Source organism: Diachasma alloeum, unplaced genomic scaffold, assembly GCF_001412515.2.
Source record: "Diachasma alloeum isolate Michigan unplaced genomic scaffold, Dall2.0 Dall_scaffold_00608, whole genome shotgun sequence".
NCBI lineage: Eukaryota > Metazoa > Arthropoda > Insecta > Hymenoptera > Braconidae > Diachasma > Diachasma alloeum.
The window spans coordinates 90,471-106,670 of NW_021680740.1; the positions used below are offsets into that span (position 1 = coordinate 90,471).

A 16,200-nucleotide genomic window follows, 5' to 3' on the forward strand; every position below is an offset into this window, starting at 1 on the left:
GGGGGGAGAAGAGGTACTTGCGATCGCTTGACAACCCTTATCAGACGGCGTCGTGACAATCGATTTTAAATGGTGTTCTGCGTTCATTGTGCTCGGGGGATAGGTGATTACACTGGGAATCACGTGGAAAAAGAGAGGAGATTAAACGGGAGTGGAGGAAAGAATAATTAATTGATGTTTCGGTGCAATCGGGAATTCATTAATTTGATATTTAGATTTATGGAGTGGAGGTGGGGACGGGGTAAATGGGGATTGATGAATGGGGATTATGGGGGTAATGATTTCAGATGATTTGAGTCGATTTTGGGGGAGTTAGGGGTCATCTGGATTAATTGGGGTGAATTTAGGTATTTTCGGTGACTGCGAGATATTTTCGGAAAAACTCATCAGCGACGAGAAATTGAATTTCGATAGATTTGACAGCTGACAGCTGAGGGCAACAACTGCCATTGGGATCAGTTACGGGACCCTCCTGCGGGCCCCCATGCCGACCACGATATTTTAAAACTCGCCTGGTCGGCTGTATTCCCTATTTCATCACCGCGAAGCCGAGAAAATTTCCTTTCTCTCTTGATAATCCTGGATTTGAGATCTACTAGGAATTACTTGGGTGTAAACAAGAGGTACCCCGACCGGTCAGGAAATCGGCCAAGGGCCAATAACCGGGCTTGTCCCTTCACTCCATCGAATTGAAGAAAATTTTTGACTATGAAACAGGTGGGAAATTACGGGGAACAGTTCAGAAATCTACGAGTGGTTTAGATTCAAGAAAACCCTCAGGTTTTCTAAAAAAAAATTACGTAAGTCTCTCAAAAAAAATCCCAGTCATTTTTCAAACCCAAGTCGATAATGAGGGGATTCCCCTCGCCAACAGTCGCCCATGAAAACCGCCGAGCGCTCGAATCGCAAAAGTAGTAGCAAAAAATGACAAAAAAAATCCTCCGCCGCATTTTCCGTGAAATAAACATGACTGGTCGCTTGTACAATTATCCGCTCCTCCGTCGTGGACCGAAAAAGCCAAATGTAATATTCACGCACCACCTGTGATCACCGGAGGCTAAAAAAATAATCCAGTCGTCGTGAACAAATCCATGTTCATCGTTCATTCCGTGTGTTCCTGCTGAATGTTAAATGTGTTCGTTCCGAGTGTTAAAAAGAGAAAATAATAGTGCATTAATCAAATTTAACCTGTTGTGCTGCCAACGTACATCTGACCGATAGTAATCTCATTATCAAATATGTTGGAATACTTTCACCGTGCCACCGCGGAATACTGAACAAATAACATATTCTCAACTCTTCTGTGATAACGGGCCAATCGCCAGCCAATAACAAATAAAGGCTAATTATAAACCGATTTATCGCTGGGGCTCCTTCGTGTTACTTTAATTGTTAATTATGAATTTTAATTGATGAAAATCGGGGAGGCGAAGGCAGTGAGTAACACCAATTATTTTTCAGTTTTTTTTGCTTTGAAAATTGAAAAAAAATCTGGATTCTTCTATTTTTTTTTTGGGCTCTGGGGGATTTATTTTTTTATTAATTAATAGGACTTTTAACACTGGGGCTCTTCGTGTTTTATTAACTGCTAATTGCGAATTTTAATTAATGAAAATTGGAAGAATTGGAAGATTTTTTTTAAGAGTTTCTTCCAATCTTACTTTTTTTTATATTTAAAATTTGTTTTAATATAATATTTAATATAATTATAATAATATAATACGATTTTTTTTTCAATTTTTAATAAAAATTGGGTCAAACAATCATGCGAACGATTTTGGTCATAACTTTGAAAATATTTTTGCACTTCAAGATTTGTCTGAAGTGGCGACTTCACTAGTTCAAATTCAAAAAAAAATTCTGGATTCTTCAATTTATTTTAATTTTTTTTGTGCTTTGGGGAATTTTTTTATTAATTACTGGCATTTTTATCATTGGGGCTCCTTCGTGTTGCATTAATTGTTAATTATGAAATTTAATTAATGAAAATTGGAAGAACTGGAAGAATTTTTTTAAAGAGTTTTTCAATTTTACATTTTTGTCTTTAGAAATTGAAAAAAAAATTCAATCCGAGCAAAATGTTTTCAAGGGCGAACGATTTTACTCATGACTTGAAAATATTTCTATACCTCTAAATTTCCCTGAAGTACTTCAGAAAGAAAATCCGAATACTTTAATTTATTTTAATTTTTTAATGCGTTGGGGGATTTTTTTTTCATTAGTTATTGGGATTAATTGTTAATTATGAGTTTCTTTTCAATTTTACATTTTTTCTCTTAAGAAATCAAAAAATAATGTTTCAATATCTGAAAAAAATTCTGGACTTTTTAATTAATTTCAGTAGCGAAGTGGTAAAATGGTGCTGGTCAATTTTGACTATTGACCAGTTTTCATTTAATATCTCGAAATCTAAAGGAGATAGCAAAATTTTTGTTGTAACCTTTTTTGTAGAGCCGATTGAGAGCTACAACAAATGTGATTATAAAAATTTCGCTATCTCCGTTAGATTCGGAAATATTACTCAAAAACTCAACTGGGAGATGAGTCGACTTAAACCGCTTTACCACTTCGCCACTGATTTTATTTTATTTTTTTGTGTTCTGGGAGATTTTTTCCATTAATTATTGAGACATTATCGCGGGCCTTGACCAACTTGTTGGGTCTCTTCACTAGGCACGAGTTCTCGGAGAAGGGGAAGCGCTGATGATTCATCCTCGATGATTACAATGTAGCATCGGTAGAAAGTATTTCTCATTGCTTCCGGGATTGTTTGCAGATATGGTAGCAGCTGGGGCGACAGCTCTGATGGCTGCTGGTGACAGCGGTACATCAAAAACAGCTGATAACGGGGTGCAGGAGGGACAGTTGAGCGGCGAGGGCGAGAGGAGGAGGACTTCTGCTTTTGCTACAAGTAAAATCATTTTTTTCTGTTTGTCTCATTTTTCATGGTTTTTTTGCTTTCTTTGAGGGGCGATAACTCGGAGTTGGCTGAGTGAATTTCTATTATTCTTTACTCATTTTAAAGACGATTTTTCAGTCTTAAAAATGAATTTTGATTCATCCAAATCGCATCATTTGTAGAGGAGATCTCCAAGGTTTAGTGAAACAATTTTTCGTTATTTTCTTCTAAATTCAATTTTCACCGTTTTTTTCTTTGGATTCAATTATAAATTCCTTGGGATTGGCCGACTGGAATTTTACGAGTCTAAACTCATATTAAAGACGATTTCTCAATCTAGAAAAAGAATTTTGATTCCTCGAAATTGCACCATTTGGACAGAAGATTTCCAAAGTTTAGTGAAACAATTTTTCTTCATTTTTTTCAAACTTCAATTTTTACCATTTTTTTCTTCGGATTCAATTTTGATTTTCTCGGGATTGGCTGAGTAGAATTTCACGAATCTCGACTCATTTTAAAGACAGTTTTTTAAGCTTGAAAGTGATTTTTGATTCATCCAAATCGCACAATTAGAATACAAGATATCCACCAAAACATGAAGCTCATTTTTTCAAAAACCATCTTCATGGTCATGAATATGCAAAAGCCGTTCTGCTAGTTTATTCCGCCGATAAAAACGAATTCCTCAGCTATTTCGAGACATGATCAAAGGATGGAGTTCATCCGCGTGATTTTCAATCGGAAATTCCCCCGGGCATGAGGTAAAACGGCCTCGATCAGCTAATGGAACTTGAATGTTCAATTAATGATTGAAAAAATGAGAGGAATTTCAGTGAATCAATGGTTTCAGTGATCACAATTCTTAGGAAGTCGATTCGATCGATGAATAAGTCATTGAGTAGTTCAAAGAGTTCCTCTCACTGATGTCTTCACAGAACGAAAAAAAAACAAGTGGACAATTCCATTTCTTGAATAAATTTTCTTCAGAATGTGTTCTCTTTTTTCAATTATTATTTCACTATTCTCTTCTATTCTTTCATGTCATAGCGTGAAAAAATAGCATCAATTGAAATGTCATAACTGAATATTATCTGTGAATGCAGGGAGGAAGGACAGCTCAATCACACCAAATAAGACTGCATCAATTCGAGAGACGAAGACATCTAGACTTAGAGCCGCATCAATCGTGTCTCCCACAGGTGAGTAAAAACCGAGACCCCCCAAATCTTCAATATCTCGGGACCAAACGATGGGATTCCGGCGAGTCAGGGCTGGTTTTGAAGCCTGAAAAAATCCCTTCAAAATGAAAAAAAAATCCCCCAATTTCACTCAGCCAATCTCCAGTTATCGACGATTGAAAAATGATGGGTTGTTAATCCTAACTGACGAATGTTTTCGAATTCTTTTCAATCAGATACTTCAACAGTCAGAAAGCCTGGGCTATCGGAGACAGTTCCAACGTCACGCAGTTCTCCCCACACGTCAAGCAGTAACTTATCAACAACTCAGGTATAAACAGCAGCTATTGGCATGATGACCTTTGCTGAGTAATTCCTCAGTTGAATTATTACCACACGTATCAGCACTTCGATAACGTAAAAACTCTTTTTCCTTTGAAATAATTGCAGAGAACAACTCGAGCCAGCGGAATACCGCAGACATTTTCACGGGAGAGGGAGAGACATCGACAGGCCTCCAGCAGAGGGGCGGATGTCCATGAAAAATTGATGGAGGCGAGTGCTGGTGAGTATTTTTGCACCTTTGGATTTGGGGGATTCAGGGAATGTTAAGGGGCATTTTGAAGTTATTTAGTTGGACAATTCCTGGGGGATTGTGACTTGGATCAATTTTTAATCAGATCTTGAGGTTGTGGGGAATGTCGAATGATGAATGGCTCTGATTGTTCAGTTATTTGGGGAAAATAGAATATTATGGGCTTTAAAATTTTTGGATAAGGGGGTTGTTGAGAGGAATGTCTAGACTTTTTTGGGAATAGCTTGGAAACTGAGGGGTTTGAGGGAAAATGTCAGAAAGAATTTTTTGTGGAGGATTTAATTCGCTAGAAAAAAGGTCTGAATGCATTTTTTGATAAATCTAATGGTTTTTGAGATTTTTGGGAAATAGTGAGGACAGGATTTTCTTTTTTTAGTGAAAAATTCATGATTAGAATTGTCTTTTGTGGGATTATACTAGGTCTGATGGCTTGAATTATTTTTTAATCTTGCAGACCTAGAGGTTGTGACTAATATTGAATATGGAATGTCTCTAATTATTCAATTAGAATATTATGTGCTTTAAATCTTTGGAATGAGTGGATTGAGAAAAATATGTCTAACCTTTTTGGGGAATATCTCGGGAATTGAGGGATTTAAGAAAAAATGTCAAAAGGAATTTTTTATGGGGAATTTAATTCGCTACAAAAAAGGTTCAAGTCAATTTTTCACTAAATCTAGTGGTTCATGGAATATTGGAGAAATTATGTGGATAGAATTTTTTAAAGCAATGAATTCACCCTTTGTCTGGTTTTTTCACTCTACCTTTGTTCGAGGCAGGAAAAATTACGGCCGTAACGAGAAATTGGCGTGCAGGAAACATCATTCTGCCCATTGGAATGAATTTTTTCCTACCTATTTTCCGATAAAGCTATTTTCATCTCCATTTTCAAGGGTTCAAGTGCTCTCGTACGTAGTCTTATCGATTTTTTTTATGTATTCTCATGTGGAATGAACTGAAAGGGTTCGTTTAGTACTCTGAAAGCTTTGAAATTCATTGTTGAGGGAGGGGAATGGGCTCATGAGTTGATAGCAAATTTCAATTGCATAAAATTCCTTTTGAATCGAGGGAAACAGTGAAACTTTGATGATGAAAACATTTCACTCATTTCCTGAATTTTTTTTGTAACGTGTCAGGTGACATTGCCTCCCAAACTCATTCCTAACAAATAAATTCAACATTTAACACCAGATAAAAAACGACGTGAAACAATGAGAGCAGTTCTATGTTCATATTAATTCATTTATCTCGAAATCTAGTGGATTTACGAGGAAATTTCATAGGACATTTTTTGTAGAGCATTGAATTTCCAACAAAAAATATAGTATAACATTTTCTCGTAAACCCACTCCAACCCGAGATAATTCACCATTCGCCACTGGACGAAAAAAGAAATTCAATCATGACAGCATATTCCACATTTATATGATTCCAATTATCTCGAAACCTAGTAGATATACACGAAAAGTTGATAAACTCTTTTTTATGGAGAATAAAATTTCCGACAAAAAATGTTCTATAACATTTTCTTATAAACCCACTCCAAACCAAGATAATTCGCCATTCGCCACTAGATGAAAAAAGAAATTCAATCATGACAGCATATTCCACATTTACAAAAATCCAATTATCTCAAAACCTAGCAGATTTACAAGAAAAGTTGATAAAATCTTTTTTATTCAGAATAAAATTTCCGACAAAAAATTTCTATTCACTTTTTTCCCTAAACCGCCCCCAACCCGGATAATTATCGATTTAAACCGAGCACCAAGAATTCAGTCCTCAAAACGACTGACCCCCCCCGCCCCTCTAATTCCAGGTGAGCGCCTCTCGACCAGACGTTCAAAAAAGCCCTCAAAGCCCTCGACCACGACCCCTCCCACGCCAAAGCCCTCGCGCCCCCCCTTCGCCGGGCACTCGACGCCCTCGCGCCCCTCATCAATCCCCACCTCCCTGAGAGCCTCCCCGCACTCCCCGTCCTTCACCTCCGCGGAGGTTCTCCAGCGCGTGGACGCCCTCACAGCCCTCACGCGTGCGACAATGGAGCGAGTGGAGAGGCTCGCGTCCTCCTCCCCCCACTCCTCCGTCCCCCTCCCGACGCCGCGTGACCCTGGAGTAAAATTATCCCCAAGAGCAGCCGCCAAAAGACCCACCGACGACTCAAAATCCTCCCCCAACCAGAATCACCACCCCCTCCCCCCAGTCTCGATCCTGAAACACAAGACGTCAGATCCCCCAGAGCCGGAAACAGTATCGAATCCACTGCCAACAGTAGCATTTAACCTCTCGGACTCCCAGAACAACAACCCCGCGTCGACGAAAAAGCACGGAATCCTAAAGAAACGAAGTAGCCTCGACGAGAGCGAGATCCTCCGTCGGAACAGCAGTTCCCCAGACTCGATCCTAGTCAGTCCGGACTGTCCGTCCCCCCCAGACACCGACTTCCGCTCGATCCTAAAGTACGAGAGACGATCGTCTCTGGACGAACTCGTGAAGCGACCGAGTATTGAGCACAATCCGCCGTCAATCCTGAAGAACAGATGGTCAAGATCGAACGACGAGGAGGATCAGACGAGCGAGCGCCAGGGGATCCTGAAGAAGCACCCCCAGAGCATAGCGGACGCAGTGGCAAAGAGCCTCGGCGTCACGTGGACGGAGCTGGAGTCCGTGGACCGCAAGTCCGCGGAAGTTCGTCCGATCCTGAAGAAGAAGCTGTCGCACGACGAGTCGTCCTCCTCGGACCCCCCGTCGCTGGAGCCTCGGCCGATCCTGAAGAAGAAGTCGAGCACAGATTCCGACGAGCACGACGACAGACCGAGGAAGACGATCCTCAAGTACTCGTCGAGAAAGAACTCCGAGGACTCGAGCCACGAGTGCGAGACAGCTCCGAATTCCCCGAAGAAGCTGTCGGTTCTCAAACAGCACTCCCTCCAGAGGCGGACGAACAGCCTTCCGGAGTGCGACACCCTGACCGTCAAACCGATCCTCAAGAACTCCAGATCGCGATCGATCCAGAGCACCTCGTCATCGCCGAGCAGAGAACTGTTCATGAGGAAGCGAGCGCGATCTGTGGGGCATGAGCAGACGGACGGAAAGGACTGGCTGGATCCGTGGGAGGGGATCAGAAGGGAAGGATGTGGTGGCGATAGCGGTGGGACGGATATTGAGAGCGATCCGGTGGTGACGTTCGAGTTCCCCGAGGACTCGAAGCCCAACGACAACCCCAGACTGGGTTTCAGTAGCGAGGAGGCAGCTGTCAGAAGACTGGACGATTACTCCGCCAAAGTGAGGCGCGACAAGCGCGTCTCAAGGCGGTTCAGAGATCGCAGGGAAATGAGTCAATTATCGTCGATCAGGCGGGATGGGGGGGACGAGGGGAGCAAGACTGTTGTCGTTGGGTTCGAGGGGGGGGCCGGGAGGGGTGAGGGAAGCGGGGAGAGTCCGAGGTTTTGCACGCAACCGGTGACTTGTCAGGAGGTGCGGGAGGCAGCGGACCTCATTAAGGGGGAGAATGGTCTGGGAGGGTCCGGCAGGGATCTGGGGGATCCTGGGGATCCCTCGAAACTGAGTATTGCTCAAAGAGTCGCGCTGTTCAATCGCAAGATTGCCACTGAGAGCGCGGAGAGGGCGGGGTTGTGCGTTGAGAGAGGACAGAGGAGGGCTTTCAGCCGGTTTAGAACACAGCCTGTTACGTCGGAGGAGGTCGAGGACGCCGCTAGGCATGTTCCGAATCCACTAGTCACGGATGGCGATGGGAGACAGACGCCTGGGAGACTGCTAAATGGTGAGGCTTTTATCATTTTATTGAGGGGGTCGAGGGGAATCGCTCAGTGAATCACCTGCATGATCGCCCAATTATGAGGGGACAGTCTTTTCTTTCGATTACATTTCACTGACATTTCTCACTTGGGAACTCATGCTAGCACTTGGTAATTTATATATTTCATAATTAATTATTAATTATTTCATTTAATTTATGTATTTCATCTGTATATAGATCCTCGGTGAAATTAATAAATTCTGTCCTTTTATGGAGACCAATTATGTTGAAAAATTGAAGATAATTAATTGAAAATGACAAATTCTCTTCGATTCATTATCAATATTTATAAGGTATTCATGAGAAAATGAAATTCATTTCTTCATTTCAACAAATGAATAGATCAGCGCGCGCGTAGATCTTTTAGACAAAAAAGATTCACTTCCGATGCTCTTTACAGAGAATCAAGGTGGTGGAAACGGATGAGATATCCAATATAGTCACTCTCATTCAAGTCTGAATAAACCCGTTTCAATCTCGGAGAAAATCTATGATAGACCGAACTTGAATGGCTACGAAACTATCATATTCTAGCAATAGCTTGAGTCATCGCACATTCACAATACAAAAGATAATGCACTCTCAACCTTATTATCAACAGTTGTGGGTGCATTTTATTTTGTTGATTGGTGATTAATAGAAATTTCAATATCGAATAATGTTTTTTCTGTGTAAATGACATTGATTGGGGAAATTAGGGGGAAAATTAGTGCTCGGATTCGTTTTTGAGGGGGAAATGTCGCGGAAGAAAAGTCGGATCCCAGTTATGTTGTGTTCTTACATAGAATTTTAATTTGATTACTAATCAATTACTATTTGTGCCACAATATGACACTCGACGTCATGAAACTAGGTCTTGAAGTAGTTCTACCCTTACGGTAAATTCATTGAAAACTGCAAAAAAAATTTTTTTCTCAATTTAATTATCGTTTTGGTTTTTGAAAGAAGAAATGTTTAAAAATCAGGATTTAACCCAGTGGATTATGTGAAAATCAACATTTCCATTGTAATCAAAGATTAAAATCTGAATTTTTTTTCCACTAGATGTGAAAAAATCAAGAATTTTTTTGACACCGCATAAAAAATAATCCACCGTTTTGCAAACAAGTTTTATTATTTATTTATAAGAGGGAAATGTTTGAAAAAATATCATTATTTTGCGAAATTTAATTTGGATAATCCTGACTGGGTATGAATTTTTTCAAATTTTTTCCATGAAATTTAGTTGAAAAATTTAAAAACTGAAAATATCTACTTTAATCTTTCCAGAAAACTCTATCTCAGCCATTAACGGTCATTAAACCGATTTTATTAATCACTCGAATTTATTAAAACAGAAGAGTCCACAAGGTGTCCTTCATCAGGGCAATAATTTATTCTGTCCAACCAATACAAAATCAAACAGTTCTATTATAATAATAACTGGAAATCTTTTGGGATCTTCTGTTTTTTACAAATTCGACTGATTAACAAAATCGTTTTGACGACCGTCAATGGCTGACAAGTTGAAGTTTTCTGTTAGTAATCGATTAGTAATTAATAGTTGGTCGACCCCTGCAGTGAATTATAATTTTATTATTTCGTATTTTATTAATTTTTTAAGTTAAAAACCACGATACACCAAAAAGTATCCTAAAATCATCAAGTTCCTATACTGTATGCAACCTAAGTCATCGTTCATCATCAAAGAAATTGGACTTACGAACGGATTTATCCCAGGAGTTGGCAGAGATATCTGTCAATGTGTCAACGTCAGCGGAGACGTACAGTGACACCATGAAGAGATACATTGGATGTACAGTGCCTTCTTATGACTACACTGATAATAAAATTGATAAAAATTGTGGTTACAATGAAAAAATAATTGACAGCGTTAGTTGTGATAAAGGATCACGTGGCAAAACTGTGAGTGATCCATTGGATAACAGGAGTTTTAAGGGAATTGGTACAACACAGAGTTTGGATTTTCCGGGTGTCAGTATCGCCGATCGTTTGGCAGCATTGAAACGCAGTGGATCAACTGATTGGAAGCGTCGAGTTATTTCGGAGTCACTACCACCTTCGATAGTCGTAGAGAGGCCGATGGAAAATGATAAGGTCAGTTATTTTTTCTAATTCGATGGAGTGAGGGACAAGAACACGAAAGTCATTCTCAGTTGATTTCAAAATCAGAATGATCAAAAGAGAGGATCATTTTCTTGGTTTTGTGGAGATGAAAACCTTCGAAATTTCTTGGCCAATAACCGGGCCTATTGCCTCACGCATGGCTTATCTGTCCAGTCAATTTAATCTTGTTAAATTTGTCGACCAAATTCTAGGCCTCGAAATGCGTGAATGGAGTTACCATTCATATAATCCCAGATTTTTATATGAACTGCATTGAATACAAGTCTTGCGTTATTTTTTTGCATTTATCAAATGTCATGGGATGGGCATTTCGGTCTAGAGACAGTTTTTTACATTACGACGTGAAAAACTGGCAATTTATCTATAGAATGTAATAAATGTAAAAAATGTAAAAAACTCAAATAACTTGAAATTTTGACATTTGATATTGAAATTGAAATTTGAAATTGGTATTTTACATTTAAATTTTGAGTTTAAACGTGAAATTGAAATTCTAAATCAGGAACGCAAAATTGATATTTGAAATCTGCAATTGAAAATTGGGAAATTCTGAATTCTGCATTTTAAAATGATGAACTCTGAATTTTGAAATTTAGCACTTCTGAAATTTTGAAATTTTGAAATTATGCGATTCTGAAAGTTGAGATTGTGAAATTTGAAGTTCTGAAATTGTAAAATTTCGAAATCCTGAAATTTTGAATCTTGAACTTTGTAATTCTAAGATTGGAAATTCGAAAATTTCAAATTCGAAAATGAAAAATTTGCAATTTTTAAATACTCAAACTCGAATTTGGATTTTGAAATTGGAATGCAAAATTGAAAATTGAAAATTGAAAGGGTAATTTAAAATTGAAATTTGAAATTCCAAAATTGAAATTTTGGAATTTCAAAATCCTCAAATTTGAATTTGGCTGTTGAATGGAAATTGATAATTGAAAATTTGGATTGGAATTTTAAATTGGAACTTTTAATTTAAAATTTAAATTTGAAATTCAAATTTTCAATTGGAATTCTTAATCTGAAATTTGAAGTAGAAAATCAAAATTGAGATTAAAAATTGCACTTGAAAATCTGAAATTGAAATTTTTTATTTGCTTCAATTCCAAAATTAAAAATTTGGATTTTGAAAATCCTGAAATTTGAATTTCCATTCTGAAATTGGAATTCTGAATTGGAAATTGAAATTTGAGATTGAAATTTTGAATGAAAATTAAAAATTGAAAACTTCAATTAAAATTTCCAATTAAAACTTTTAATATAAAATTGAAATTTGGAATTCAAATTTAAAATTGAAATTAAAAATTGCAATTAAAAATCTGAACTTGAAAATTGAAAGTTTTTATCTGCTGAATGGTAAAAAATGAAAAAAGTCATTCAAATTTTCTTGTTATTAATTTCCTAGTATCCCATCGAATTTCTATATATAATCATAATAATAATGCTTTCTCAAGCATGAGAAGCGAAAAAAAAATTTTCAGGAAAAACAAATTGGACAAAAAAATTTGAGAATACTAAAAAGAAGTTTCACTTCTGTCGCGCGTGGACTCCACGCACTCTGTTTTTTCTTTATTATTAGCCACGACGATGTCAACTTCAATAATAATTGCTGACGAAGATAAACGCGTGAATGTAGCTATCACTCGCAATCCGAGATTTTGATCAGAACTCCATTGAACACTGATAAGAATTCCGATATCTCAAGATACTAATGACCCCCCGACGTGATGAATTTTAGGCCGACGTCAAGAGTGATATTTGTCAGAAAGAAAGGGAGGAGTGTGTGATCAGTCAGAAAAAATTGGCGGATCGTCTCGAAAAATTGGAATCAGCCGCTGAAGGATGGAGAAAGCGAGTTGCCACTGCCGATGCAGTGAAATTCTCCGTCGCGGGAAAGATGAAATTTGATCAGATCGACACAATCAGTCACAATTCAAAGCCAGTGTTCGAATCGATGGGGAACTGCAGCGGCGTTGAGAGGAAGAAGAAGACTCCACACAAGAGGGATGACGCCAGGAGGGGTAACTCACTCGATCATCAATCTTTCCCTTTTTCCTTTTCCGCAGAATTTGTTTCGATAACGACACGAATTTTCAGGGGTTCCAGATATTGTTGTGGGTGGAGACAGCAGCGATGCTGGTGACAGGAAAATATCGAGAGTCCTCACGTACAATAACGGAGGTAAATAAGAAAACTCAAAAGCTAAACGATGAAACGATCAAGTCGACTCTCAGCTGGGTTTTCGGCGAATATCTTCGAATCTGAGGGAGATAGATGATTTTTTGTAATGACCTTTTTTGTAGAGCGAATTGAGGGCTACAAAAAAGGTGGTGACAAAAATTTTGCTATCTCTCCTAGATTTCGAGATATTTATTGATAACCGCCAATAGTAAAAAATTTCTCCATTTGCCTTAGACCCCGAAGTTAATTGACAGCTGAAAAAAAAATCTCCGCAATTTTCAGACTTGGAAACCCACGAGACATCAATCCAGCACATTCCAAACCCCGCGGACGAGACCTTCACCGCCTTCTTCGACGGCATTTCCTTCGAGAAGTCCCAGGAGGAGACGATCGCCATCACAGAATCGGACTTTGACTTCATAACTCCCTCCTCGGAGAAGTTGTGTTCAAGAAAAACGACCCAGGTGCAGCGTCGCAAGGTGTCGACACACCACAACCCCTTGAAGGCCCTGGCCGCCCGCACAGACCTGAAATCCGAGTACACAGAGGTAAAAACAGGAGTGGCTGAACGCCTGATGAAGCTGAAGAACCTAGAAAAATTGGGTAAGAATTCCTCGCTGGCAGTGGAGGCCCTGGCAGGTCTGGCCTCCACCGAGAGCTTCACGTCGATCTCCCTGAAGGCCACTGACGACTCCTCCAACGGCTTCACCAAGTTCCACCCCAAGGACTCCCACCTCTTCCTCGTCCTCATCAAGGGCAGAAGACACGTCCAAGTGCGACTGGTGGAGCCCTCGATATCCAGCCTCAACTCGGGGGACAACTTCATTTTAGTCAGTAAAGCCGAGATCTACCACTACATCGGAAAATACAGCAATGTGATCGAGAAGTCGAGGGCGACAGAGATAGCCCTCAGCATCCAGCAGCACAAGGACCTCGGCTGCAAGGCCCCGAGGGTCGTGACCCTGGACGAGCAGAAGTGCCTGAATACCTCGGAGAAGACCCTCACCTCGGACTTCCAGAGGTTCTTCAGCCTTCTGGGTCACTCCTCGTCGTCTCCACCGGACGTGGCAGATGCCGGACACCCCGACGAGGACGAGCAGTACGAGTCAGCGTTGATCGACACCAATGTTGTGTACGATGTCTCGAACAACGAGCTGATCCCTCTGGAGAAGTACTGGGGGGCCATCCCCAAGATCAAGATGCTGGACCCCAGCAAAATCCTCATCTTCGATTTTGGCTCGGAGTTGTATATCTGGAATGGCAAGTGTGCGCCGGTGGAGTCGAGGAGGTCCTCGTTGAAACTGGCTGAGGCCCTCTGGGGCGAGGGCTACGACTACTCCGACTGCGCCATTTCCCCGGTTGATGCCGCACGAATGATCGGCAGGAGGACCGGGGCTGACGGAGGGTCGAGGAAGGGCAGGAGACCTGGGTGGTGCCTCTCGGCGAAGCTCACTCAGCACATGGAGACCGTTCTCTTCAGGGAGAAGTTCCTCGACTGGCCGAACTCATATGGCATCATCAAGTGCAGGAAACCTCCGGAGGAGAAGGACAAGGTTTGATTTTTTATTTATTTTTTAGTATTTCGTGAGGCGAATATTTGCTTTCAGACGTAAGGGAATGGCATCACGGTAAAATATCATTTGTGATAAATATCACTTTTTAAAATATCATATATCATATATCATGTAATTTTTAAATTTTCAATAATATTAATTAATTTTTTTAATTTTCAATATATTCAATGATATTTCAATGGTTTTTATTTTTTGATTTTTTTTTTATTTTTTATTTTTTTTTTATTATTTCGTGAGGGGAATATTTGCTTTCAGACGTAAGGGAATGGCATCACGGCAAAATATCATTTGTGATAAATATCACTTTTTAAAATATCATATATCATATATCATGTAATTTTTAAATTTTCAATAATATAAATTAATTTTTTTAATTTTCAATATATTCTATGATATTTCAATGGTTTTTATTTATTTTTTTAAATTTTTTTTTTTGATTTTTTATTTATTTTTTAGTATTTCGTGAGGGGAATATTTGCTTTCAGACGTAAGGGAATGGCATCACGGCAAAATATCATTTGTGATAAATATCACTTTTTAAAATATCATATCATATATCATGTAATTTTTAAATTTTCAATAATATAAATTAATTTTTTTAATTTTCAATATATTCAATGATATTTCAATGGTTTTTATTTATTTTTTTAAATTTTTTTTTTTGATTTTTTATTTATTTTTTATTATTTCGTGAGGGGAATATTTGCTTTCAGACGTAAGGGAATGGCATCACGGGAAAATATCATTTGTGATAAATATCACTTTTTAAAATATCATATATCATATATCATGTAATTTTTAAATTTTCAATAATATTAATTAATTTTTTTAATTTTCAATATATTCAATGATATTTCAATGGTTTTTCTTGATTTTTCGTCGCGTGTGTGAACACGGCCGTGTAATTCTTTCTTTCTTCGATAATTCATTACCACAATACGGCTATTTAATTCCATTTTCGGTATGTAAACACTGCTGGGTTTTTCCCTCTCCTTATTGATCATGTTTTGAGGTCACGAATAATTGCGGTGTATCAATAAAGTTTTTCTTCATGTACACTCGTAATTTGTGTTTTTTTAAAATTTGTTTATGATCATTTTGGTTTGTGATATTTTGATTTGTGATATTTTGCCGTGGAGCCCTTTTGTTTTCAAGTTTGTTATCAATATCTGGAAGATTAGTGGAGATACGACATTTCACACGGATTCTGTTCCATAAATTCTCATGAATTTCCTAGAAAAGGTTCTATACTGCGATTTCATGTTTATTTAATATCTCGAAAACGATTGGAAACGCTGCGATAGGTCTAAAGCTCATTCAACCCTTAGTCTATCACTTGGTCACTGAGTTTTGTGCACTCATTATCCGTTTTTAATAAATCATTTTCCCGCATTCCAGTGATTCCATCAGAAATTGATAAAATGGAGGAGAAAGGAACCAAATTACACGAGTAATGACTATCAGAGATAGCCATAATCATAAATTATAATTATCATTAATTTAATAAATACTCAGTCAAATAATAGAACTTACCAATTTCCAATTGTTAAATTAATCAACAATTGAATATTCAAATTTCGATTCATTTTACCAATCAATAACCGAATTCGGAAGAATGACACCGAATGATTTCGATTGTTTATGAAATTTTCAATTATTTACAGAGTTCCAAGTTCCAATTATAAATGAATGAATTCGGTTATTTCAGGAAAAAAATTCTCTTGATATTTCTGGAATATTTCTGGAATAATGCCGATCACTGATGAATGTCTTTCCTACGATTTAAAGAAATTTCCAATTTTTTTGCGCAAAATTCCATCCCGTTTTAC

At 38.5% G+C, this 16,200-nt stretch overlaps 1 protein-coding gene across 1 annotated transcript in view; it reads left to right on the top strand.

Annotated features, from left to right (window-relative positions):
- The first annotated feature begins 955 nt into the window (after positions 1 to 955).
- LOC107043617 (supervillin) overlaps positions 956 to 16,200 on the top strand; it is an 18,840-nt gene continuing 3,595 nt past the window's right edge. Inside the window, exons 1-10 of the mRNA XM_015265180.2 lie at positions 956 to 1,436; positions 2,777 to 2,911; positions 4,003 to 4,098; positions 4,314 to 4,408; positions 4,528 to 4,642; positions 6,492 to 8,456; positions 10,096 to 10,589; positions 12,355 to 12,637; positions 12,714 to 12,797; positions 13,080 to 14,350. Of these exons, the coding sequence (XP_015120666.1) occupies positions 2,779 to 2,911; positions 4,003 to 4,098; positions 4,314 to 4,408; positions 4,528 to 4,642; positions 6,492 to 8,456; positions 10,096 to 10,589; positions 12,355 to 12,637; positions 12,714 to 12,797; positions 13,080 to 14,350 (4,536 nt within the window). The 5' untranslated portion in view covers positions 956 to 1,436; positions 2,777 to 2,778. The remainder of the gene's footprint in view (positions 1,437 to 2,776; positions 2,912 to 4,002; positions 4,099 to 4,313; positions 4,409 to 4,527; positions 4,643 to 6,491; positions 8,457 to 10,095; positions 10,590 to 12,354; positions 12,638 to 12,713; positions 12,798 to 13,079; positions 14,351 to 16,200) is intronic.